The sequence below is a fragment of the Acomys minous genome, assembly GCF_964271855.1.
Source record: "Acomys minous genome assembly, chromosome: 9".
In the NCBI taxonomy this organism is placed as follows: domain Eukaryota; kingdom Metazoa; phylum Chordata; class Mammalia; order Rodentia; family Muridae; genus Acomys; species Acomys minous.
The window spans coordinates 15,860,333-15,885,712 of NC_140490.1; the positions used below are offsets into that span (position 1 = coordinate 15,860,333).

Sequence of the window (25,380 nt, forward strand, 5' to 3'; positions counted from 1 at the left end):
AAGGAAGGTCACCTCAACAGGAACCGATGTTTAGAAACCTCCAAGTGAAGGAAGAGTGACACATGAATCTCACAGGCATCCAAAATGCCACCCACACACAGGCAGTCCACACAAGCAATCAAAGATAGCAGAGCTCAAGGACCCACCTTGAGTGAGTGAAGGGTGAGCTCCGAGCAACCAAACTGTGTTTCATGCCAACCTCAGGGGGATAATCAAACATGTTGTGTTCTTCGGCTGTTTAACCTGCTCATCCTATTCCTACAGTCGTAATTTCACACTGTTGACCAAGAGCCCTACTGTCACCTACCTCCGTTCCCGTGTTCCTCCAGGTGTGACTATGCTAAAAGACACTCTGGGATGTCAGGAGAAACAATGCACAATTTTCCAATGCCCTGAATCATGGGGCCATTCTCTTTCTGTTCTGGGAGGACGTCTGCCTCAGAGCTGGCACTGGAGGTCATGCGCTCATGTCAGAAACGAATTCTAAGCTAGGCATTAACCTCCGGGGGCACGAACTTGTATGATGAGGGAGGAGTCACTGGTTCTCCATCCTTTCCTCCTCTATTCATCTAACAATAATTGAAGACCCAGTTGACCGCTGTGCTCAAATGTCACAGGAAGTTTCTACATAGCTCTGAGAGCAGCCATTAGTGCCAGGCGGTCCACACATTGTGGCATTGGAAGTCTCATGTTGGCAAATATGCCACCCAATATCCTGGGTAGGCCTCTGCAAGCCCATCCTTGGTGTCAGTCAACTACAGCAGTCACTAAAGGGTGTGTACACTATTCTGTTGTGTGAGACCAGTACTGTTAGCCTCTCTCATTTGGCCTTGACAATTACTTTAGTGTTCTGCCTTATTATCATAAGTACTTTGTCCCTGGTTTTCTAGAGATGGAGATTCTGGAGAATGAAGTACTTCTGATATACACGTTTGTGTCTGGCCTGTGAGGAGCTTTCTATACACTGAGATAATGAAAGGAAAGGTTCTGATCACCAGTCCCTCAGTGGTAAGCCCCAGCAGAAAGACACCACGGAGTATGCCAGGGGTCTTCTAGTGGGCCTGGTACTCAAATCCACTCCTTCATCTACGAAAGGGTTTCAGCCTTGTCGCCAGTGAGGAAGATAGGTTCTCTCACAGAAAAGATGCTCTGTTTTGTGCTTTGAGCCTGACTGTGTGGTGCAGTTTCCCCACTTTTACTTCCATCCATTTTTTAGATGATGTGAGAGCCAACTTGAGTTGTAGGAGGCATGGCTTTGCTTTATCATTGTTATTTTTCTTTTTTGCACATACATTTATATTATTGCACATATATACAATAAACTGCCTACAGCAAGAAGAACCATGAAGCAATCAGGAATTATATAAATGGTACATACATAGTGTTTTGGCTATGTATATTTGGCAACCTTGAGGAAACATCTTTCTTATCTTGTTGCCTCTAAAATTCTGAATGTAAATCAATATCTATCATATCTCATCGTTATCAACTTAAGACATCTATCTAGACCTAAACTCCTCTTAACCCCTAAACAACTAAGCTTAATTGTAAAGCTAAACTATCTGATCTTCAACCCCATCAGAGACCTGAGAAGGAATAAAATTAATTACCTGAATAGACAGGAAGTGCAGGTATAGGTAGATAAGGTAAAATAGTCAGATAAGGTCTTCAAAAACCTCAGAGATTTACAGATTATGGCATTTAAAGATGTTTTTTGTTATTTTAAATACTTTTTAAAACAATAATACAGGTTAACTCCTGGCAACATCCAGCCTACCTCAAAGAAAATGATGAGCATCAAAGAACCTCCTTATGGAAAAGGCTTCAAACATGACAAACCAGCCACTGGGCAAAATGTCCTCATTTCTACCACAGACAGAATTCTGCCTAAAAATGGGCAAGCTTGGATGCAAGCAGAGTCAATGGCCAAACCCTGCCAAGACAGGGTAAACAAATCTTCAATAGTTACTGCCTCACAAATATGTCTGTCAGACATATTGGGCCAGAAGGCTGAAGATGATGCTCCAACATTATAGTTTTGGGTGACTGTTCAGACAATGAATTGTCTGTCATTTTCTCATTGTGGCTTAACTTTTAATGATGCATGCTGTAAGTTTACTTCTGCTGTAAGGTAGGTCTGGCAGGTCAGGGTAATTTCCTGCAAGTCTTAGTTTTCTAACTCCTTTTTAAACATTGAAAATGGATTCAATGTTTAAATGGAACTCAGATTCAAATATTGCTTTGTATCTGTTGAGTTGCACAAAGGGCTCGGAGGAAGGATCTCCCCAGACATCTGTGAGCACCATTTGAACAGGAATGTCTGTCTTCTATGATAAAACCCTGGGCTCTTAATCTTTCATTGGAAATCGTATTTCTTTTGGTTATAAACCTTCACTATCAAAAAGACTGACAGTAGTCTAATTTTCCTATTCCATTTTTTTAATTGATGCCCAAAAGACTTTTAATATACTTCAAACTTCAATAACTTCACTAGAAAAATCTTTGGTACTGATTTTACTCATGTGATAGTCTCAGGAATATACTATAAAACTTCAACACATAGGCTTAAATATTTTATTTCAGAAATATTTGAATGACTATTCAAAACTGTTCTTGAATGGCTGTATTTATTTTGAATCTGTATTTTATGTTTTAAAAACCAATTATCTATCTGCTTGTTGTCTTAGTTACTTTCCTGTTGCTGTGATAAAACACCATGAACAAAAGTAACTTATAGAAAAATTTGTTTGGCATAACAATTTCAGAAGAATCCATAATGGCAGGGAAAGCATGGCACAGGAGCAGGAAGATGGCTGGTTGTATTTTATTTGTACACAAATAGCAGAGAGAGCAAATAGGGTGAGTCTATACACTCTCCAAAACAAACAAACAAAACCAAAAAAACCTATCTTCCCCTCTTTATCTGACCTGATCGCCTGTCCACCTCACCTGCCTGCTTGCCTCATCTGCCCTCCGCATGGTCTCTGGCGTCAATACAGCACCAGAAGCCTGTGATCAAGGTGATCACAGAGTCAGGAGCATCATGCGGGGCAACGTGTCCAGGACTGAACTGTGTAGGCTGCTGTACACCACCCCACCCTAGGCGCTAGCAGCCCCAAGGGCACAGTGGGCATGACCTGATCATCATGGGTGTTTTCCACCCCCTCCCATAAGACCCGCCCCACTTCCCCTCCCCAAACAGGGCAAGGAGAGAGACCAATGCCCCCACCGCAGCTGCTGCCGCTCCCCCCACCCCACCCCACCCCCACCCCTGCCGACCAGCAGCCACCACCACCTCCACAACCACCACTTTCACCAGCAGCAGCAGCAGCTGCAGCTGCAGCCCTACTCAGCAAGGACATGCTCCCTTGTCCACTAACATCTCAAGTTCCTCTTATCTCGGCTGCAAGCACTGCTCCATCCCATCATCTTTTCTTCCATTTCCATGAAACCACTTTTTAAAAGCATCTTCCCATAAGACCTATTTGTAGTTAGTTGTCCTGGATACTGTGTGCTCTGTAGGCTCATCCTCTGCCTCTGCATTGCCCCTAGAAGCCTCCGAGGGTCTCCTTGGCTCCTCAGAAGTGGCCCAACTAGCTGCCCCTCAGGTGCTGGTAGTCGCTGCCACATTATTTGTAATAGACAAAATTCCAAGTCATGTCCCTTGCCACTGTGACAAGGCAGTGATCCGGCTCGGATTCTTTCTGATACAGCTCCTCGTGGCAGCCGCAGAGGCAACAGGGCAGGCAAGATTTTTGTTTCTAATTCCTGTGTACAATTGGGCTTTTGTGTGTGGGCATATGGATGTAACTGTGGGTACCAGAAAAGGGCATCAGATCCCTTGGTACTGGAGTTAGAGACAGGTGTGAGCCACCATATGGGGCAGGGGCTAGAACCCAAGTCTTCTGGAAGAGCAGCAAGTGCTCTTTATCACTGAACCATCTCTCAAGCAACCCCTCCATCTGATTTTAAGTGTGATTTTCTGTGCCTTCACTGTCCACACAGATATAATAGAATTTCTTTAATCTCTTGGTTTCCTTGACATTTCCCATAGGGAATGTGATTTTAAGGGTTTTTGTTTTGTTTTGTTTGTTTGTTTGGTGTGTCTGTGGGGTGGCTTTTATGCACCTCTTCACTGTCTGAGCTTTTCTGATTCTGCTCTTTTTTTTAATTTTGTTTTGTTTTGTTTTGTTTTGTTTTTCGAGACAGGGCTCCTCTGTGTAGCCTTGGCTGTCCTGGATTTACTTTGTAGACCAGGCTGGCCTCGAACTCACTGATTCTGCTCTCTTCTATTTGGACTTCTTCTTACCCCCTTTCTTCCTGTTCTGCTCAAATTTTGTTCTAAGATTCATCCTCAGTGTGGGACTCTGATAAAGGAGCTATATTTCACCAAGGCCTCAATTCTCTCCAATGAGGGTCTGCAAGTTGTCAATATGTAATAAAAAGAGATCCTTCAGCATAAAGCTTGGGTAACACAGATGAAAGAATAAGATGGGGACAGACACCACTGTGTAGCAATTTCCTCTAAACTGAAGCATTCTGTTAGGAGAAAATAATGTTCCTCACCACTCAGAAATTAAACCACACACAAGTCTCAGGAGGTCCCTCCCTCCACAAGGTTATATAAGGCATAAGAACTACTGAGGAAAGATCTACTCTGACTTGTCAAGGTGCTTGCAAGTCATGCAGAGAGTTTTAGAGTACCAGCTTTAATGAGTTTCACCCATGCTATAATAGGCCTTTGATAACGCAACTGCTTTTGAGTAGATGGTGCTCCTATAAGCAATCCCTTACACATACTCCTGAAAGTAATCCCATTGGTTCACTGGATTATATTTCAATAGTATTACTACTTTGATATGTCATCAGTTGTCTACCTGTGGAAAGTAAGTATTTGTTCATGAGTGTCACACAGTACATTTTTTTAAAAAAACTTATTCACTTTAATCCTGATTACAGCCCCCTCCCTCTCCTCCCAGTCCTCCCTCAAGACCCTCCCCCCCCCATTCTCCCTTCTCCTTCTCCTCAGAGAAGGGGGATGTTCCCCATGGGTACCAGCCAGCTCTAACACATTAAGTTGCTGCAGAACTAGGCACATCCTCTCCCACTGAAGCCAGACAAGGCAGCCCATTAGGGGAACTGGATCCAAAGGGAGGCATCAGAGTCAGAAGGGCCCCTGCTCCAGTTGTTGGAGGATCCACATGAAGACCAAGCTGTGCATCAGCTACCTATGTGCAGGGGCCAGGACCAGTGCATGCGTGCTCTTTGGTTGGTGGTTCAGTCTCTGTGAGTACCCCCTCAATGGGCCCAGGTTAGTTGACTCTGTAGTCTTCTTGTGGAGTATTTGACCCTTCTGGAACCCTCAATTATTCCCCCCAACTCTTCTGTAGGACTCCTTGAGCTCTGTCTAGTGTTTGACTTGGGTCTCTGTGTCTGTTTCCATCAGCTGCTGGGTGAAGCCTCTCAAAGGGGTTATGCTAGGCACCTGTCTATAAGTATAGCAGAGTAACATTAACAGTGTCAGGAATTGGTTCTCTCCCACAGGATGGTCTTAATTAGAGCCAGTCTTCAGTTGGCCATTCCCTCAATCTTCGCTTCATCTTTGTCCCTGAACATCTTGACGGCAGGAAAAATTTTGAGTCAACGATTTTGTGGGTGGGTTGGTGTCCTTATTCCTCCAGTTCAGGCTCCATATCCCCTGCTGCTAGGAGTCTCAGTTAGGATGACGCCCACAGACTTCCTGGGGCCTCCTCAACCCCAGGTCTCTGGAAAATCCCAGAGAAGCCCCACTTCTGATTTCCCTTCTCTTACTCACTCCCTACTCCTAGTTCCCACCCCTGCTCCCCCCTCCCCTTCCCTACCCAGTTCTCTTCATCCACCCACCTCCAGTGCCTATTCTATTTCCCCTTCTGGGTGAGATTCAAGCATTCCTTGAGCCTTGCTTCTAATTTAGCTTCTTTGGGTCCGTGGGTTATAGCATGGTTATCCTGTACTTTGTAGCTAATTTCCACATATAAGTGATTATATACCATATGTGTCTTTCTGGGTTACCTCACTCAGGATGATCTTTTCTAGTTCCATTTGCCTGCAGGTTGCATGATATCTTTATTTTTTAACAGCTAAGTAGTATTCCACTGTGTAAATGTACCACAGTTTCCTTATCCATTATTCAGTTGAGGGAAATCGAGGTTCTTTCCAGTTTCTGGCTATTACAAATAAAGCTTTTGTGAACACAGCCAAGTAAGTGTCCTTGTTTTATGGTGGAGCATCTTTTGGGTACATGCCCAGGAGTAACATAGCTGGGTTTTGAGGTATAGCTATACCCACTTTTCTGAGAAACTTCCAGGTTGATTTCCAAAGTGATTGTACAAATTTGCACTCCCATCAGTAATGCACGAGTGTTCCCAAAGCTCCACAAACGCACCATCATGTGCTGTTGCTTAAGTTCTTATCATAGCCATCCTGACGGGTATAAGATGGGATCTCAGGGCCATTGTGATTTCAATTTCCCAAACGACTAAGGATGATGAACATTTGTTTCTCAGCCATTCGGGGTTCCTCTGCTTAAAATTCTTTGTTTACCTTTGCACTCTATTTTTAATGAGGTTATTTGGTGTATAATTTCTTGAGTTCTTTATATATTTTGAATATTAGCCCTCTGTCAAATATAGGGTTGGTGAACATCTTTTCCCATTCTGCTGGCTGCCATTTTGTCCTCTTGTCAGTGTCCTTTGCTTTACAGAAGCTTTTCCTTTTTATGAGGTCCCATTTACTAATTGCTGATCTTAGTGCCTGAGCTGTTGGTGTTCTGTTCAGCAAATTGTCTCCTATGCGAATGAGTTCAAAGACCCCACTTTTTCTTCTATCAGCTTTACTGTATCTGGCTTTATGTTAAAATCGTTGATCCATTTGGACTTGAGTTTTGTTCAGGTTGATAAATATGGATCTATTTGGATTTCTCTACATTCAGACATCTAGTTAGAACACCACCATTTGTTAAAGATGCTTTTTTTTTTCTATTATATTGTTTTGGCTTTCAAAAATCAAGTGTCTGTAGGTGTGTGGGTTTATTTCTGGGTCTTCAATTCAGTTCCATTGATGAATCTGTCTGTTTCTATGCCAATACCATGCAGTTTTTATTACTGTTGCTCTGTAGTACAGCTTGAAAACAGAATGGTGATACCTCCAGAAGTTCTTTCTTTGTACAGGATTGTTTTAGCTATTTTGGGTGTCTTGTTTTGCCATATGATGTTGAGAGTTGTTCTTTCAAGGTCTGTAAAGAAGTGTGTTGATATTTTGGTGGGAATTTCATTGACTCTGTAGATTGCTTTTGGTAAAATGGCCATTTTTACTCTGTTAATTCTACCAATCCATGAGCAAGGGAGATCGTTCTATCTTCTGATACTTTCATCAATTTCTTTCTTAGCAACTTGAGGTTCTTGTCATACACGTCTTTCACTTGCTTGGTTAGAGTTACACCAAGATATTATTTGTGGCTACTATGAAAGGAGGAGAATCACCATGGGATAGGAGTAGAGTCACAAGGCCCAGAGAAAGAGATAGCCAAAATGAACAACAATAGCAAGTATTTTGGGATTATGGATGGGAAGTAGCAAAGATAGAAATTACTAGAAGCAGATGGAATGGGATGGAGACTGGGAGTCATTGGAGGATAACTTAGAAGGTAATATCTACCATGCCTTAGGTAAAGGCATGGTATTTTAAAAATACATCATGTGGCTGTGTTCTCGTTGGTTGCTGGCAGGTTAGCAAATGTCAGTATAATAATAATTGTAAGGCTAGCAATAAACATTTATTAGGCCCTACTTCTAAATTAACAATAACATTTGTGTTTGGATGAAAGGTTCTGTATATATCTGTTAGGTCCATTTAAATCATTACATCATCATTAGTTCTCTGCTTACTTTTTTTCTGGATGACCTGTCCATTGATAAGAGTGGTGTGTTGAAGTCTCCTACTATTAATGCTTGGAGTTCAGTGTTTGATTTAAGTTTTAGTAATATTTCTTTTACAAGCGTAGTTGTCCTTGTGTTTTAGGAACAGATTTTCAGAATTGAGATGTCCTTTTAATGGATTTTTTTCCTTTGATGAGTATGAAGTATCCTTCCCTATCTCTTTTGATTAATTTGGTTCTAAGCCTATCTTATCAGATATTAGAATGCCTAGTCCAGCTTGCTTCTTGGGACAGTTTTCTTAGAAAACCTTTTCCAGCCCTTTACTCTGTGATAATGTCTATCTTTGTTGCTGAGGTGTGTTTCTTGTATGCAGCAAAATGACGGATCCTGTTTAGGCATCCATTCTGTTATTCTGCATCTTTTTATTGGGGAATTGAGTCCATTGATTTTTGAGAGATACTAACGACCAATGATTGTTAGTTCATGTTATATATATTTATATATATTAGTGGTACTGTGTGTGTGTGTGTGTGTGTGTGTGTGTGTGTGTGTGTGTGTGTGTGTGCGCGTGCGCAAGCACGCACACGCTTTTGGTTTTGCTGCAGTAGAGTTGTATATTTCCTGAATTTTCTTGGGTGTAGTTAACCTCCTTGGGTTAGAGTTTTCCTTCTAGTATCTTCTGTAGGACTGGATTTGTGCATAGATGCTGTTTAAATTTGGTTTTGTCATGGAATATCTTGTTTTTTCTATCTGTGGTGATTGAAAGTTTTGCTGGGTATAGTGGTCTATGCTGATATCTGTGGTCTCTTAGGGTCTGCAAGACATCTATCTGCCCAGGGCCTTTTAGCTTTCACAGTCTCTGTTGAGAAATCTGATAGGCCTGCCTTTATATGTTACTTGGCCTTTTTCCCTTGCAGCTTTTAATATTCTTTCTTTGTTCTCTGCATTTATTGCATGTTTTGATTATTATGTGGAGGATTTTCTTTTCTGGCCCAATCTATTCGATGTTCTGTAAGCTTCTTGTATATTTATAAGTATCACTTTCTTTGGAAAATTTTCTTCAATAATTTTGTTGAAAATATTTCTGGCCCTTGGAGCCAGGAATTTTCTCTTCTTTTTCCTAATATTCTTAGGTTTCATTTTTTTTCAATGTCTCTGATTTATTGGATATTTTGTGTCAAGAACTTCTTATACTTAACATTTTCTTTGACTGATGTATCAATTTCTTCAATCTTGTACATCTGAGATTCTCTCTTTCATCTTTTTCTTTTTCTTTTTAGTGACGCTTTTCTCTCCAGTGTCTGTTCTCTTCACTAAGTTATCCATCTCCAGGATTTCTGCAGTTTGTGTTTTCTTTATTGTTTCTATTTCCATTTTCAGGTCTTACACGGTTTTATTCATTTCCTTCATTTGTTTGATTGCATTTTCTTATATTTCTTGAAGGGATTTATTTGTTTTCTCTTTAAAGGCCTCTATTGTCTTCATAAGAATAGATATTAGATCATTTTCTTATATTTTAGATGTGTTATATCTAGGGCCTGTTGTAGTAGAGTAGCTGGGTTCGGGTGGTGCCATATTGCCCTGGATCTTCTTGGTTCTATTCTTAAGCTGGCCTTTATTTAGCCTTCTGGTTGTCTCTGGTGTTAGCTGGGTGTTTCTGGTGCCTATAGGACTCCTAGGGAAGGGCAATAGAGCCTTGGGTCTGAGGATGGAACTTGAAAGAAAGCTAGCACCTCCCCTCTGCTGGCTGTATCCCAATTGGAATCCCAGACAGGAGATTGGAGTAGGTTGGACTAACCTTTATGATCCTGGTGTCCAGTCAGCATGTCTCCTAGGGAAGGTGGGTAGAGGCCTGGACCTGAGTATGGGTGTTCATAGGGTCTGGCAGCCCTCCTCAGTAAAGCAGGTAGAGCCATGGACCAGAGGCTGGAACTGTATGTCCCTAGGGCCTGGCAGGCTTCCTTGGGAAGGCAGATAGAGCTATGGGCACGAGGTTAGATGATCCAAGGGTGTGATAGCCCTTCTGGGGTAAGCAGGTAGGAGCTCTCACCTTGGGGAATGTAGGTAGAGCCTTGTGCTTGAGGCTGAAACTTGGGATAGCCTGCAGCTCTCCACTGCTGGCTGTGTACCAGTTGGAACCCCAAGCAGGAGATTGAGGTGAAAGTGTCTAACATGGATGATCCTGTGGTCTGGTTTGGCAGGTCTTCTTGTGAAGGCAGGTAGAGTTCTGAGCCAGAGATTGGATGTTCCTGGTGTCTGGCAGCCCTCCTCAGTTAGGTGGGTATGGATGTGGCCTGGAGGTAGGATTATCCAGGCACCGGATACCCTCCTTGGGCAAGTGGGTGGATCCTTAGGCTGGAGGTTGGACCTGTATGTCCCTGGGGCCCCTCTACACAGTACTTCTTATGAGTGAATAAGTGGCACTGCAGCCAGGCCACCAAGGATGGTAAAGAACACTGGAGCTCCCTAGGGTTCAGTCCTTGGTTTTCACCTTATCCATTCTTCAGGCAGCTTATCCATTCTTAAGCCTTAGCATCATCTTCAAGGCAAAGGTCCCTCCAGATTTGAGTTTCAGCTTGGGAATAGTTTTAAAACAGCTAATGTGGAGATATCATAGGTATAAAATACAACAGAGCTTAAATCAAATGCACCACTTTCTCTCCTGACTTTATTATCATATAGCACAGTTTCATTTTCATTTTGTTTGAAATACTCTTTAACTTCTCTGATAAATTCTCTTTTGACTTCTGGGTTATTTAGAAAAACACAAATATATATTGGCCTGGTGAGATGGCTTAGTAGGCAAGGGCTTTTGCTGCCAAGATGACAAACTGAGCTTAATCTCTGGGCCACACATAGTGGAAGAAGAGAACCTACTTCCTTTACAAGTTCTCCTTTGACCTCCAAGTTCATATGGTGACACATGCAACGCTCCCTTCACAAAATAAATGTAAAAAAGAAATACATGTGTTCTTCATATTTTAATGTATATTTTATTAATTTATTCATATTACATCTAAATTGTTATCCCATCCCTTGTATCCTCCCATTCCTCTCTCCCTCCCATTTCCCCCTTACTCCCCTCCCCTGACTGTGACTGAAGGGGACCTCCTTCCCCTGTATATGCTCATAGGGTATCAAGTCTCTTCTTGGTAGGCTGCTATCCTTCCTCTAAGTGCCACCAGGCCTCCCCATCCAGGGGATATGGTCAAATATGGGGCACCAATATTTTGAAAACTATGATTTTAGTTAACACATAAACATATTTTATATAGTAATATTATAATTCTTTTTTTTTTTAGCAATGGGGGCAGGGGAGTTGAGACAGAGTTTCTCTGTGTAACCCTGGCTGTCCTGGACTCACTTTGTAGACCAGGCTAGCCTCAAATTCAAAGCAATCTACCTACCTCTGCCTCCCAGAGTTCTGGGATTAAAGGCTTGTGCCACCATACCTGGCTAATGCTTTTAAATTTTACTGAGACATAAACTTTACTATCTCTTATCCTGCACACTTCAAAAGAAATGTGTTGTGCTATAATTTGGTGCAGTGTTCTTTAAATATCATGTGGATCTGGTTGACAATCCAGACCTCAGCAATATCTCCCAATGTTTTCCACTTATCCTAACAATTAATAATATTTGTCTAATATTGTATATTTGTCTATCTTTTCAGCATCATCATATCTATAAATATTTGTTTTAATCTTTAAGATGTGGACTTTAAATACTAACTTTAACAGGAACAGATTTTTCTAAATGCAAATAGAGCTGGGTAAGTGGGGTGGTTCAGAGGTTACTAGCTGCCAAGGCTGCTGACAGAAGTTCACTCCCTGGGCCCCACACAGTGGAAGGAGAAAGCTGACTCTTAGCCAGGCATGGTGGTGCACGCCTTTAATCCCAGCACTCAGGAGGCAGAGACAGGTAGATCACTGTGAGTTCGAGGCCAGCCTGGTCTACAAAGCGAGTCTAGGACAGCCAAGGCTACAGAGAAACCCTGTCTAGAAAAAACAAACAAAAAGAAGGAAAGAAAGAAAGAAAGAAAGAAAGAGAAAGAAAGAAAGAAAGCTGACTTTGGGGAGTTGTCCTCTGACTTCTACATGTACACTGTGACATGCACAAACACAAAAATACACATACACATTCATAATCAATAACAGCTTAAAAGATGTAATGTATGACTGTGGAATTGACAACTATCTTGTGTTCCACTGACTCATATCTCTACACTCTAATAACTTTCTTTTTTTCTGGTGGTATGGACCAAACAGGGCTTCATGTGTGCTAGGCAAATGCTCTACTACTGAGCTACACTCCTTCCTAGAATCATAGTGTTTAAATCACTGACTTTTCTACCATAATTTGGTTATTCTCCTTTCATCTCAACTTTTCTTTTTTGAAAGTATCTGGGCTCCTTCGTGAATTTATTGTTTATCTAGAACCTAAGCATTAACTACTCAGTTCTTATTAAGCTTAATCTTAAGTCATCTTGGTTTTTGAAAGAGGGTCTCGCTGCATAGCCCTGGCTAGCCTGGAACTCACTATGACCAGGCTGGCCTTGGACTCACAGACATCTCCCTGCCTCTGCCTCCTGAGTGGTGGGATTAAAGCATGTGCCACCATGCCTATGTCTGATTTCATACAACTTTTTGTTTTATGTTTAATATATCTCTATCACGGATATAAAGGGGTTGGCAAAACTTCTCTTTAAATGGGCCAGGCAGTAAATACTTTAGACTGCATGATCCACATGATCCTTAATATGAATAACCCAGACACCTCTATTACAGCACAAAAGCAGTTGTAGAAAATAACTTGTAAGCAAATGAGCCTACAGCATTATGAGCAAAGGCAGTCTGTAGTTGGTGTGCAATCTATAGATAGGTGAGTAGCTGTAGAGGTAGAGAAAATTTTACAAAAGTACCTGAACTCTGACTTTGTAATACACTTTCTAATGTTATACTTTGTTCCAACTTCCAACCAATACTAAAGCAATGGCTGCACTTTGTGTTTCACCCTCTCACCAGTCAGCTCATCAGTGATGGCGCTGATGGGTTTATGAACAGGGTCTACATCTCCACCTTCAAACATGATGTGAGTGTCTAAAAAGCCATCTATCATTTTCAACCTTCAGTGGTAATAGCTATACTGGATAGCTTTTTATGACACCTTCAAATTCAGACTGTTTCATAATGAAGGCACTGCTCCGACTTTTGCACTGTCACTATAGACTCTGTGCTCTGGACCATCCCTCTGCCCCACTGAGCCCATTGATTGGTTTGGACAAGTGGATACATTCCAACTCTTCCTCTTCTTCTTCTTCAGTTATTCAAACCTCAAGACAACACAGAAAAAAATTGAGTCTTTCCAGGGCTTAGAAGAAACTAAGTAAAAAATGGAAGATTCATTTTAGAGATTTCACTTTGAGATTTTTCAATAAAATAAAATCACTGAAATGGTTTTTGAGTTATCTATGTAAACGTCATTGGAAGTTGAGTGTTACAGAGTGAAAAGATCCAAAGAAAATAAATTAGTAAAACCAGTGGGAAGATTAAAATATACTTATTTCTGAAAAGTATTGGCCTAACACTTAAGCATCATTAAAATATTTACTTGAAGTTTAAAAGTTAATAAATAGCCATGCTTATATTTAAATGCCTTTAAACTTTATTTAAATCAGTTTTTACATCCTCACAAAGTACCAATGAGAGTTATATTCACATCCTAGGTAGAAAATGATTCACTACTAGTGTAGAGGTTAGGATTTCAAGAAATCCAAGGTCTTTACTTGAAACTCACCTTCAAGGATGAAATGAAAACAAAGCAACCAGTGTGTCCATGTTTACTTATTTAAATTCCCTGGAAAACTCAACATAGTTTAGCTGTAAAAATATGACACACCTTAGAGAAAGACCATGTTCAACAAGACAGGGGAATGTTTCTTCACAAGAAATCAAAAGATCTGATAAATAAAAATACTTCAGGCAGTACATAGTAAATATTTTTATTTAATAACAACTTAAGTCAGTCTTGGGAACATTGTTGTGTAGTATACTTATTAATTTATAGTAGCAGAATGAAAATACAGTTACAGATGCAAATGTTAAAGACCAATAATCAAATATTATTGTTCATCACAAACAATTATGCATATAAACAGTATAAATAGCTATAATCAACTTGAGTAAATGCCAAATATGACATATAATTATTTTTAAACTGAGAATTATCAATTCTAATTCAACCAAATTCAAGTAATCATTTGCCCAAAGAAATAAACATCTTAAAAGTTTAGGATTTATAATTTTAGGAATTTTCAATATGATTCACAGCTCTGATCGCTACTGAATTCACTGTACAAATACACTTATCAATTGCTTTGTGGCTTATAATTAGGAATGACTGATCACTGAAAACCCTTAACCAAAGAATCATTTTCATTGTCCTAAGGCACAACCCTGATATGATGAATGTAATAACGGCCAGAATTTTTTTTAACAAGCATATGGAAGTTTTCACTTTCACAACTACGAATTTGGTTTTCCAAAATCAAGTTCCAATGTCCAGCATCTAAATCCTTCTATAGAGGAAAGAAATGGCTTAACGGTCCTCTAGAGAAAAAATTCTTTTTCAGATCTTAGTTTTAAAAGACTATGGTATAATGGGTACCAAGAATGACTCAAACTTACGTAGCAATATCATTATGTTAAAGTCTATTGGTCAGCTAAGGACTAAGGGCCGAGTGCCATGCTTTATCTACCATTTGCTTCTGATAATGCCGATGGGATGGGATGGGATGGGATATTAACTGTTGGGACAGGATAGGGAAGAAGTCTAGTTGGGCCTGGCAAGCATTTCCACTGAATTTATGGATGGATGAGTAGTTTAGTTTGGGATTGTTCACGTGTGTTCATGTGGCGCTCAGGAGGGACACTGTTCACCCACAAGGTGCTTCCCAGGGCTGCAGGACAAGGGCCCGGCAGCTCCAAAGGAAGTAACTCTTCCTTGGAAATCCCTAGGACACTCAGGGACCATGGAAGCATAGGGCATGAAAACCATTTTATATCAAAAGGCAATCCATCCTAATTAGAGTCTTTTTGAATTATTCAATTACCAACTGAGAATATAGACTCTAGCTTTTTTTTAAAGAACACAGATAAATATGTTTGCAAGATGCCAATGCAAGGTCAGATGATTGCCCCCATGTTCTCCCAGAATTGAGCTTGTAAAGTCTTGGAAATTTTCTGAGGCCTCTGGCCACCTTTCCAAATAAAAGCTTAACAAATATATTTAAGTCTTTTATTGAACTCCGTAATCCCATAAACCAAACAGCTAAGCTGAGCTTGTTTCATGTAACTTTTGTTTCACTGGAAAATATGGGAGGGTATTTTGCTATTTTCCAGAAATAGCGAGCAAAACCTGTTCACTCTGAGCTCAGTGGTGACTGCTTCCAGGGAGATCTCAGGGAGAAAATAAGAAGGGGCCAGCAGACTCTTCAGCACAGCTCAGACTCCAAGATGCCTGGTGTTCTCAGAAAAGAGATGCACAAGTCTTTCTTAATTCAAATCCAGAAGATTCTGAAGAACTTCCACTACAATTTGATAACAGAAGTGATACTGCTCCTGTACACACACAAATGACAGTGCTAAGTAATGGACACTGATATCTCCTTTGGGAGAACACATTTGTCAATTTTTTCAATAACTTAAAAAAATTCCATTCAAATAACAAATATTTATCTACAAATACTTAGGGACTTTTTAATGCAAGTGTGGGTTTTGAATATGAAGAAGATAAGTAACCAAAATAAATCTTGGTCTAGGACTCCTTAACAGTGTCTAAACAGAAGGAAGATGTCAGCACCCATTTCCTTGTATCATCTCTAGCTAATCTAATTCAAATGTATGCAATTGTTACATATTTATATACCCAAGTATATCCCTACTTATATAGACATGTTATATATACTATAATGTCAGTGCAGAGGCAACTATTTTTATTATAAATGTTCTCTTTATTTCTCCTGGCAATTACAAACTAATCTGTGATATAAACACATATCTTTATAGTGTTCCAATAACAGATAGGTGATAGATAGATGATAGATAAATAGATAGAGAAATAGAGATAAATAGAGGCAAGTACATATTTCAAATTGCTGTCTATAAACTTAGTAGTAACGTGATATACTGGCTATGCAGCATGGCATTATGGTCAAGGCCTGTGACTTCAGTTTCAGTGCCAATCCCTCCCCTTGCTGTCTGAGTAACCCCCATGGGATGGATTCCATTGCTGGGAACCTAATGTACTTTATCAAGGTTATCAGAGCAAAATAAGTTCACCAATATCTACCTGGAACAGTAACAATGAATGAGATTACAAAAAGCGTTATGAACCGTCCAGTCTTAACCATGCTAATCTTGTTCTTGACTGTTCTTCTTAGATTTCTGTAAGTAACACTCACCTTTGTTTGAATCATGCCAAAACGCTGTTTTCTCATCTGGGTCACTATGTTCATAATGTTGAACTGAAATAAGATGAAGGTAACTGAGTGATCTAGACAGTGGAAAGACACAAACTCACAGACTGCCACATGAGTACTGTCTATCTCCTTCTAGTGAAAAGAGATGTCAGGACGTAACCAGAAAGGTCTCCTCCTTTCTAGTCACAATATACACTCTAAAATTCAGCCTAATGAATAAGAAAGACTTGTTTCAGTGGGCTTTGCAGGGGGAAGAAGGAAACCATCATTTAGGAGAAGAATGCTCTCAAAGAACGGGCTCCCTTTATGCTAACAAAAGAAAGAACTGAACGCAGCAGTACAGTTCTGAACAAGCACAGCAGGCCTTCTATGGCTACATGGGATGTTCCTGATATAAAGAGCCCTGTCAATTCAAAGAGAGACCATTGGCCATGGCCACTAAACACTGTAGAGTGCACAGCGGCCACAGACTGCAGGTCACAAAGGTCTGCTGCTAGCTTACAATGACATGGGTGCAGAAACTTGAAGAATTTAGGAACTCTCACTGCACCGGGACACTGGCAGTGGAGTGCTGCTGAGAGTGACCAACTGAACAGCCTACCGAGTAACTCAGGCACAGATGACTCATCTGGAAAGTCAGGGTGTTATAGGCACTTCAGGCATGCCGACACAGGCTATGTTGATGTGGTATTTTCATATTTTCAACTATAATCCCTCCTCTTCCCTCTCCTCTCCTCTTCTCTCTCTCTCTCTCTCTCTCTCTCTCTCTCTCTCTCTCTCTCTCTCTCTCTCTCTCTCTCTCTCTCTCCTTACCTCTGTGTGTGTGCATGTATGTTTGTGTGTGTACTGTGTGGTATGTCCATGCATGTGTAAGTCCATGTACATGTAGAACCCAGAAGTCAATTTTAGGTCTCATCCCTCAGGAGTGGTTCAGCCAATTTTATAAGATGGTTTCCTTCTGGGACCTGGAGCTCATCAGTTAGGCTAGACTGGCTAATCAGTAGTCTCCTGGGATCCACCTGTTTCCACCTCCCAAGCACTAGGATTACGAATGAATGGTATCATGCTCAGCTCTTTATGTGGGGTCGCAAGATTGACGTCAGGGCCTCAGGACTGCGTGGCAAGCACTTTAGTGACTGTGGCTACTGCTTTTCAGGGTTCTTTATGTATTCCAGATGCATAGCATTTCTTGGATACAAAGTTTGCAAGTATTTTATCCTACTCTTTAGCCTGCTTTAATCCTTTCCCTAGGGTCTTTTATAGAACAAATTATAGAAGAATTAGTGCAGAAAATAAAAACGGCATGCATATTTAAAAGAAATCAATAAATCTATTTGCAGATGACACAAACCATCTATGTAGAAATGACGAGTAATTAGCCTACAAATGAGCTTGATATAAAACCAACATGCAAGAGCCATCTGCATGTCTACATTTCATTTTTATTGCAATAACTATGTGAAAACTGAAAGTTAAAATAGCAAATTTCCAATTTCTTCAAAGAAAATGAAACAGGATAAAGTTAACACAACACATATTATTCTGGAAATTGTGGAATGTTTACAAAAGGCCTATTAAATGAGAAAATACATAATATATCCACAGATTTGTTGATTCGACACAGGAAACATGTCAGTTCTCCCAAAAATTCATATACAAAGTAATTTTTACCACAATCCCAGAAAGCAAGCTGTGCTGACTGTGTTTTATGTCAACCTGTCAGAGGTTAGAGACACATTTGGGAAGAAGAAATCTTAACCAAGCAAACGCCTCCATAAGATTGGCCTGGAAGGCAAGTCTGCACTGTACTTTTATGATTGGCTGATGGATGTAGGAGGGCCTAGCCCACAGTCAATTGTGACATCCATAGGCAGGGTGGTCATGGGAAGCAAGCTAGTAAGCGGCACTCCTGCCTATAGTTGCAGCCTTGAGTTCCTGCCCTGACTTTCACCAGTGAGGTCCAGTGTGTGGCATGGCACTGGAAGCTGAAATAAATCCATTTCTCCTCAAGCTGCTTTGGTCATGATGTTTTATTGCAGCAATAGAAATCCAAACTAAGGCACAAAATAATCATAAAATTTATATTGGAAAACACAGCCTCTGAACAGGCTGGCACAATCTTGAAATGTAAGAACAAAGTTTAAGGAATCATTCTATCTAAAATTAAATCTTTTACATGGTTTCATAAATCTGAAGGATGATAGTGACAGCAAAATAAGACACATATCTCAGTGGGACAGAGAGCAGACCCAGAAGAGCCCAGGGCTACTCCAAATGATTTTTTATAAAGGTGCATAATGCTATGTAGGAAGAAAAACCTTTTTAACAACAGTTCTGGACTAACTGGTTATCCATAGCCAATAAGTAAATAAGAGAATAAATCTCAATCAAAACCTCATACTTTACACATGCAACACAGAGAATGGCCTTGGATCTAAAATCTGAAACTTGAATTTCTTAGGATCTGGATTCTTAGACTTGAAATTTGAAACATGATGCACAAAACTAAGGAGAAGCCATTAAAGTTAAGGCCTCTATTTCTTTGGAAGCTTTAAAACTGTAACAGTGTTCGGTAAAATTATGGCAGTTAATCTTCAGTCCTCAACTATAATTTATTGCTGGCAAAAGAAGCTTTGCTGAATTATCTTGTTAAGAAAGCACACAGCCTTCCAAGTTTGGTTGTGCTGGTCAAAAAAAAATGACAATGGAAATGACTGAGAAGAAATGAAGACTAAAAGAGTTCAAACAAATTCTGCTGGAATTGAGGTTCCACCCCTAACTGGGTTCTATAATGATTACTGTTTATGATCTGCTAAAACCTTACTGGCATTATTTACAAAGATGTGGTGAGTAACAAAGGAACCATTAACTTAATTGCTATTCATAATAAGAAATGAAAGGATTATTTTATAGAGTAGTAGATTATAAAGCCAACCAGAAGCTTTAACATTATAACAGTGCTGGATAAAAAAACAATATGGCCATATCAACAAAAACACAGCATTCAGTATTTCACACATTACTGTTCAACAGACTTCTTACAAAATAGCGTTTAAATTGCTAACAGTAAAAATCATATACGGCCTTCAAATAATGGTTAAAACTGTTCTAATTTCTTTCTTTGGAATTTTGGTAAATAGGTAGCAAAAGACAGTTATTTCTAATGATGCTCTAGTTTGATAGGTTGGGAACTAGCTAATGACAGGGTATGACACCACTGCCACTGAATGTATGTATAAACATTGCTAACGGTGATTCAGTCACTGCATGCTTGGTGGGAACATGACACAATCAAGGAGCGTTTCCCTTCTGTCAAGCTGTGTTTGCACTGCTGACAAATGCATTTATCTCTAAACCATCAAACCCAAAACACCACAGCACAAATGTGACTTGCAGCTTATACTTCATAGGATGAAATTTAGGCATTTAAACTGCAATGACAAAAAAGACTAAGACTTTAGATCAGAAGATAAATCAACACACTGCTTTATGGAAGTCCTACTTTACTAACAAAGCAAAAAGCAAAATCCAGTACCTTCCAGATGAGACAATGGTTAATAATGTTGTATAAAAGTTAAATTATACGTAATCCCAGCACTCAGGAGGCAAAGGAAGGTAGATCGCTGTCAGTTCGAGGCCAGCCTGGTCTACAAAGTGAGTCCAGGACAGTCAAGGCTACACAGAGAAACCCCGTCTCGAAAAAAAATTAAATTATACAAAGGAAAATATGTTATGCTGGGCGTGGTGGCACACGTCTTTAATCCCAGTACTTGGGAGGCAGAGACAGGCAGATCACTGTGCATTAGAGGCCAGCCTGGGCTACAAAGCTAGTCCAGGACAGCCAAGGCTACACAGAGAAACCCTGTCTCAAAAGACCAAAAAACAAAAACAAAACAAAACAACCAAACAAAGGAAAATGTGTTAAAACTTGGCTTGTTCTCCTCATTGCATCACAATTCTCTTCATTACATTAGCTGGTGGTTAATATTACTATATGCTCACAATGGAAAAAAAGCATTTGCTGAAAATTTCTGACAAACTCTTGACGTTTCTTCAAGACAAGAGCTAGTTTGCTTTCTATGTTTTAAGAGGTTTTAACCTAATTCGATTAAATATTAAAGTGGCTATAAATAACAAAAAGAAGATTTGAATGATTATGTGTTCTCTGAATTTTATATTGTAGGGGGCAGAGAAAGACGCCTGAGTAAGCGTGTGCAGTTGGCACAGCAGGGCATGTCCAGGTCCCACAGGGCATTCTTCAGACTTAACTCTGATGACAACAATGGCTTCCGCGTAAAGTTTCCCAGGCCCATAGGACAGGAAGAGTGTGAGTTGCTGACAGCCTGTTCTATGGAAAGTCAAGAAACAATAGGTGTGTCTCTTATTTTTGGCCGCAGTATTTCATCAAACAGAAGCATCATTTTTTTTCATTGCTGGATCTCAATCCATGTACATACTGGGCAAGCATCCACCACTGAGCTACAACCTGACTTAGACAAAGTACTACTAAGAAAGAAAAACTGCCGAATAAACTATGTAAGATCAGCAATAAGGCACATTTTAAGTGTAAGAAGCTATTATGATTTGACAAAAGATAATACACAGCTGCCACAGGAGTATAAACAAGGATAGACATGCATACATTTTCAGCATTTTAAAACATTTGTCTTTTTATCTTTTGACTAGCCAGTCTATATCCAATCTTCATAGTGATATTCTGAATCTGTTTTGGAAACTGTATCATTTTCATCCTCAGTTGCACAGCTTGAAGTAGGCAGATCTGTCCTTCAGTGTTCAGAGACCAACGCACAATCAGAAAAGTGAAATGCCAGGAGATATGTGGGCCCATGCTTTTGAAAAGGAGAAGATCCGTCTTTCCCTAAGGACCACTGTTCTTGCTCCTCCTTGATGTCCTCTGACGGTAAGCATTGAAAATACAGCATCCCCCTTTCCACCACAGCGCAGCCTGTCTCTATTGGCTTATGGCTACACAAAGCCAGAGACTTCAGTGCTGACACTGTCCCATGGGAAGATAACTGCAAAATATGCCTTCCTGGGCAAACGGCTCTCAACCTCTTAGACTCATGACTGAAGTAAGGACTTCCACATTCCTTATGGGCAGCGTGAGAGCCACCTTCCACAGTGCCTGCACACTAAGCGATCCCTTCCCCTCAGAGCTGCAGCACACAAAAGTTCAGGAGGCAAGCTATTGTACCACTCATGTAAATCTCCCTCTCAGTCTGCTTAGGTAACAGTAACAATTCCCATATATCAAACTCTGTCTCTAACACCTCAGTTTAGAAAAGAAAAGGATTGCTAATATTTAGCTCAGAGCCATGAATATCTCTCTCCTCATTTTATGTAAAAAAAAAAAAAAACTAAATTGCTTTTGAGGGCTGGAGAGATGGCTCGTGCTCCACAGGACATACTGCTCTTGCAGAGAACTTGAATTCAATTCCCAGCACCATGTTGAACAACTCACAACCCCTGTAACTCTATTTTCTCCTGGCATGTGCCCATACCCACACACATACACACAGTTAAAAAGAATAAGTCACAAAAAGTATAAAATAATACAACTGGTATTGGAGATAGAATGAGCAGCTTCCACAGTCACCCAAAGCTAAAGTATTTAGGAAGACTGGCAGTTAGGCCTAGAGGCCCCTCATCAACTCTGAGCTCAACATTTTTCAACTTACATGCATGTCAGATTTGTTCATCAAAAGCACGTGTACTTTACTGAAATTATCTAGCAAAATACTAAAGCCACAGTGGCACACGGAGGGAGGAAATGAATGTGTGCTTACAGTGTCCATTGCTTTCTATACTATCCTAGCTGGTTATGTATATAATACACTTTCCTCCTCACAGCCATTCCCAGGGGCCTGAGACAGCCCGGTGAGAATGAGGTCTGCTAAGCTGATTAATGTGCATTTGATGTGCTGTGCTGGTCCAGGTCACAGGCTTCCAATCACGCTGGGCTGTTAAGAAGCATGTTTAGAGACAGAATCAGTTCATCTGCTTTATCACGTACTTACTGAGTAGTTCTTCTCGATGGCAGAGAACACCACATCCACACACATGAACACCCCTGTTCGGCCTACACCAGCACTGCAGTGAACAAGCAGGGGTCCTGTAATGTGGCTCTTCCTCACATAACGGACATACTTTATGAAAAAATCTGCTGAGGCAGGAGTGCCATGGTCTGGCCATTTGGTGAACTGCAAGTGTTTTACAGAGTGACTCATTCCTGTCTGTTAGAGAGACACAGAGAGGTTTATTGATTTCTTATATTAGAGATCTCATTTGAATTTCTAATACAGTGACAACACCAGCGATGGTGGTGATGGAGATGACAGTACATACTGGTATACAGAACATTCCAAGTACAGGAAGGTACTCAAATGTACAGAAATGTTTATTTACAACTCTGGATGTTGCCAGGATGAGCTTTTCTCCATTTAAAAAACAGAACACAATAATGAAAACAATAAATACAAGGATGCTATCAGGAGGCAGGACCAAGCAGTGTGGTAAGCAGGAGCTTCTCACGGCTTAGCTAATATCTCATGGTTTATCTAATATCTCACAGCTTACCTAATATTTCATGGCTTATCTAATATCAGCTGAAGACAAAAGCACTATTTTTGCCTCCACTTTTAGAGATCAGACTTGGGAGAGCTGAGAGGTATATGCTTGGTCACAGGGTTACATCTTTCATCCCTGGATTTTAATGTATGCCTTTCAAATCTTACACTACCACCTCTCTTCTATATCATTAGCCTGATACAGAAAAACCAAGATTTCCAATTACTTAAGAGTAAAAATCTGGACTGGCACATTCAAAAGAGCCTGGGCATCCTGGCACAGTAGCCATTACTACAGTGCATGATCAGTGTGATTTCAAAACGATTTTGACGTCACAAGTCACAAGTCTTAAGTGTCCTGTAAGTCTGGCAATTTTATTTAAAACAAAACAAACATCATCACCTGGGAGTGTTTTGTCCCAATTATTACTTTATAAAATTCATGTTCTTTTGCGGAAGTGGGCCTTTTATGTTCTAGTTGGTCCCTGCTTTCTGTCTACAGCCACACTTTACCTCTCATTGTTCTTTGCAAATGGACAAATTTACGTTCCATACGCGCTTAATTTCTTTATGTTTCTATATACACACCCAAGGCAAGGCCTTTTTCAACTGTCTGCTCCTGTTCTTCCTCATCTAGGTCCTTCATCATCTAGATGTGATGTTACCTTCCGTACTCCTCTTTCCCACACTCCAGATCGCAGTAAGCATTTCCCATCTCAGCTCTCAAAGCATCCCATGTGACTCTTGGCATTGTCACTGAGCACAGCAACTCTGGGCACCAGTAAAATCCAGCACAGTGGTGAGCACTTTTGACAACTCAGCAGGCTGCTACCCTTGGCAGAAGCCACTAAAACCACCAAAGCCACCACAGCACCTGACGCATCTCGTACTCCCACTCCCGCCCTGCTTTCCTCTTCACATTTTCTTTTCTCTCCAGCCAGTGTTTGGCTATGTAAAGTTTGGCTTCATTTCTAGACTACAAAGAGGTAAAAAGTTACTTTTTTTTTCATTCTAGATACAGTTTCTCTATGTATCCCTGGCTGTCCTGAAACTCTCTGTGTAGACCAGGCTGGCTTTGAACTCACAGAGGTCCATCTGCCTCTGCCTTTTGAATGCTGGGATTAAAGCTACTTCTTTTTTCTATTTATTTATTCACACCAGCAAAAGTTACTTCTTTTTTCTTTTTACTTACTTTTCTCTCATACAATACATCCCAACCTGAGCCTCCACTCCTTCTGGTCCTCCTCCACGTACCCTCTCTGCTACAGATCCATGCCTCATCCATTTCCCTTCAGAAAAGAGCAGGCTTCCCAGTGACTGCAACCAAGCACGACATACCCTCACTCTATAGTCCACCCTTATCCTAACACACTGCTTAAACTGTAAAGCATGTATCTACTAGCGGCGTTTAAGACTTACGGACTTCTTCACAATCTGAAACACTCGAATGATGAAATACTGAGTTATCTGAGAGTTCTCCAGAAAGACACGGAAGTGTTTAAGTTCCAAAGGCTCATTCAGAGAAATGGGCCAGTAACTGTAGCACTTGATAATTCCGCCTTCTATCTCTCTGGTTATCATAGCAATAACATTACAATTATTTTCCATAACCATTTGCCAAAAGTCTTCTTTAGTGTCTGGCAGTGGTCCTTGGGTAGCAATATAAAAATACTCTTCTTCATGATTTACTATTTTAATATAACTAGCATTGATGTAGTCCTTGTTGTTTCCAAGAGGAACACGTGTTGAATCATCTATTATGGAAACAGAAACATGTGGTGAAAAGAATGGAAGAGTGGGACATGTAATATAGCCAGACTTCAAGAAAGCATCACACACAGGCAATGCATGCATTTCTTTATCACATCCTCAAAAAGTTACATAGGAAATTCTTTTCAAAGGGGCTAAATTAAATTCATCCCTCCACAGAACCTATTAGCAGAACTACAGAATACATAATTAGGAGGATTTTAAGAGAATCTTTAATAAATGAGAAGAATGCCATCAGCACTGTCAAGCATCTATGGGATTTCTGTGAGAACAGTGTGTCAGACCAAAGATACAGTAGTATCCAACTGAACACAGCAAAGAAGTACCCCGGGGGCAAGAGCGAATGCTGTTCTCCTGAAAATCAGGGAAATCTGTAGGTGTAGGGCAACAAAGACCACAGTTTTTACAGAATGGATATGATAATAGTTTAGAGACAAATTGTATCAATAGAAGCCCACCAATGCCCTGATTACAGCCAAGCAGGCATTTTTCCCAGTCCTTTCCCAGCTGCCACTGGGTGCAGTAATGTGGCAATCAAACACAGTATGTGGCAGAAAGATGAATCTGAAAGTACTGACTCCAAATAAGGCTTGCCCAACACTGTCTGGAAGTAGGAGAAGAAACTCGC

General features: G+C 40.4%; 1 protein-coding gene across 7 annotated transcripts in view; it reads right to left on the reverse strand.

Annotated features, from left to right (window-relative positions):
* Nucleotides 1–13,943: 13,943 nt before the first annotated feature.
* The window catches only part of PTPN20 (protein tyrosine phosphatase non-receptor type 20), a 68,122-nt gene continuing 56,685 nt past the window's right edge, over nucleotides 13,944–25,380 (reverse strand). For 6 of the 7 annotated variants that reach the window (XM_084793903.1, XM_084793906.1, XM_084793904.1 and 3 more), the window contains 4 exons: nucleotides 24,402–24,736; nucleotides 22,430–22,649; nucleotides 16,378–16,440; nucleotides 13,944–15,535 (listed from right to left, as the gene is read on the reverse strand). In XM_084793903.1, coding sequence (XP_084650029.1) covers nucleotides 15,444–15,535; nucleotides 16,378–16,440; nucleotides 22,430–22,649; nucleotides 24,402–24,736 — 710 coding nt within the window. In that variant the 3' untranslated portion in view covers nucleotides 13,944–15,443. The remainder of the gene's footprint in view (nucleotides 15,536–16,377; nucleotides 16,441–22,429; nucleotides 22,650–24,401; nucleotides 24,737–25,380) is intronic. The other variant, XM_084793905.1, reaches the window with a different exon arrangement.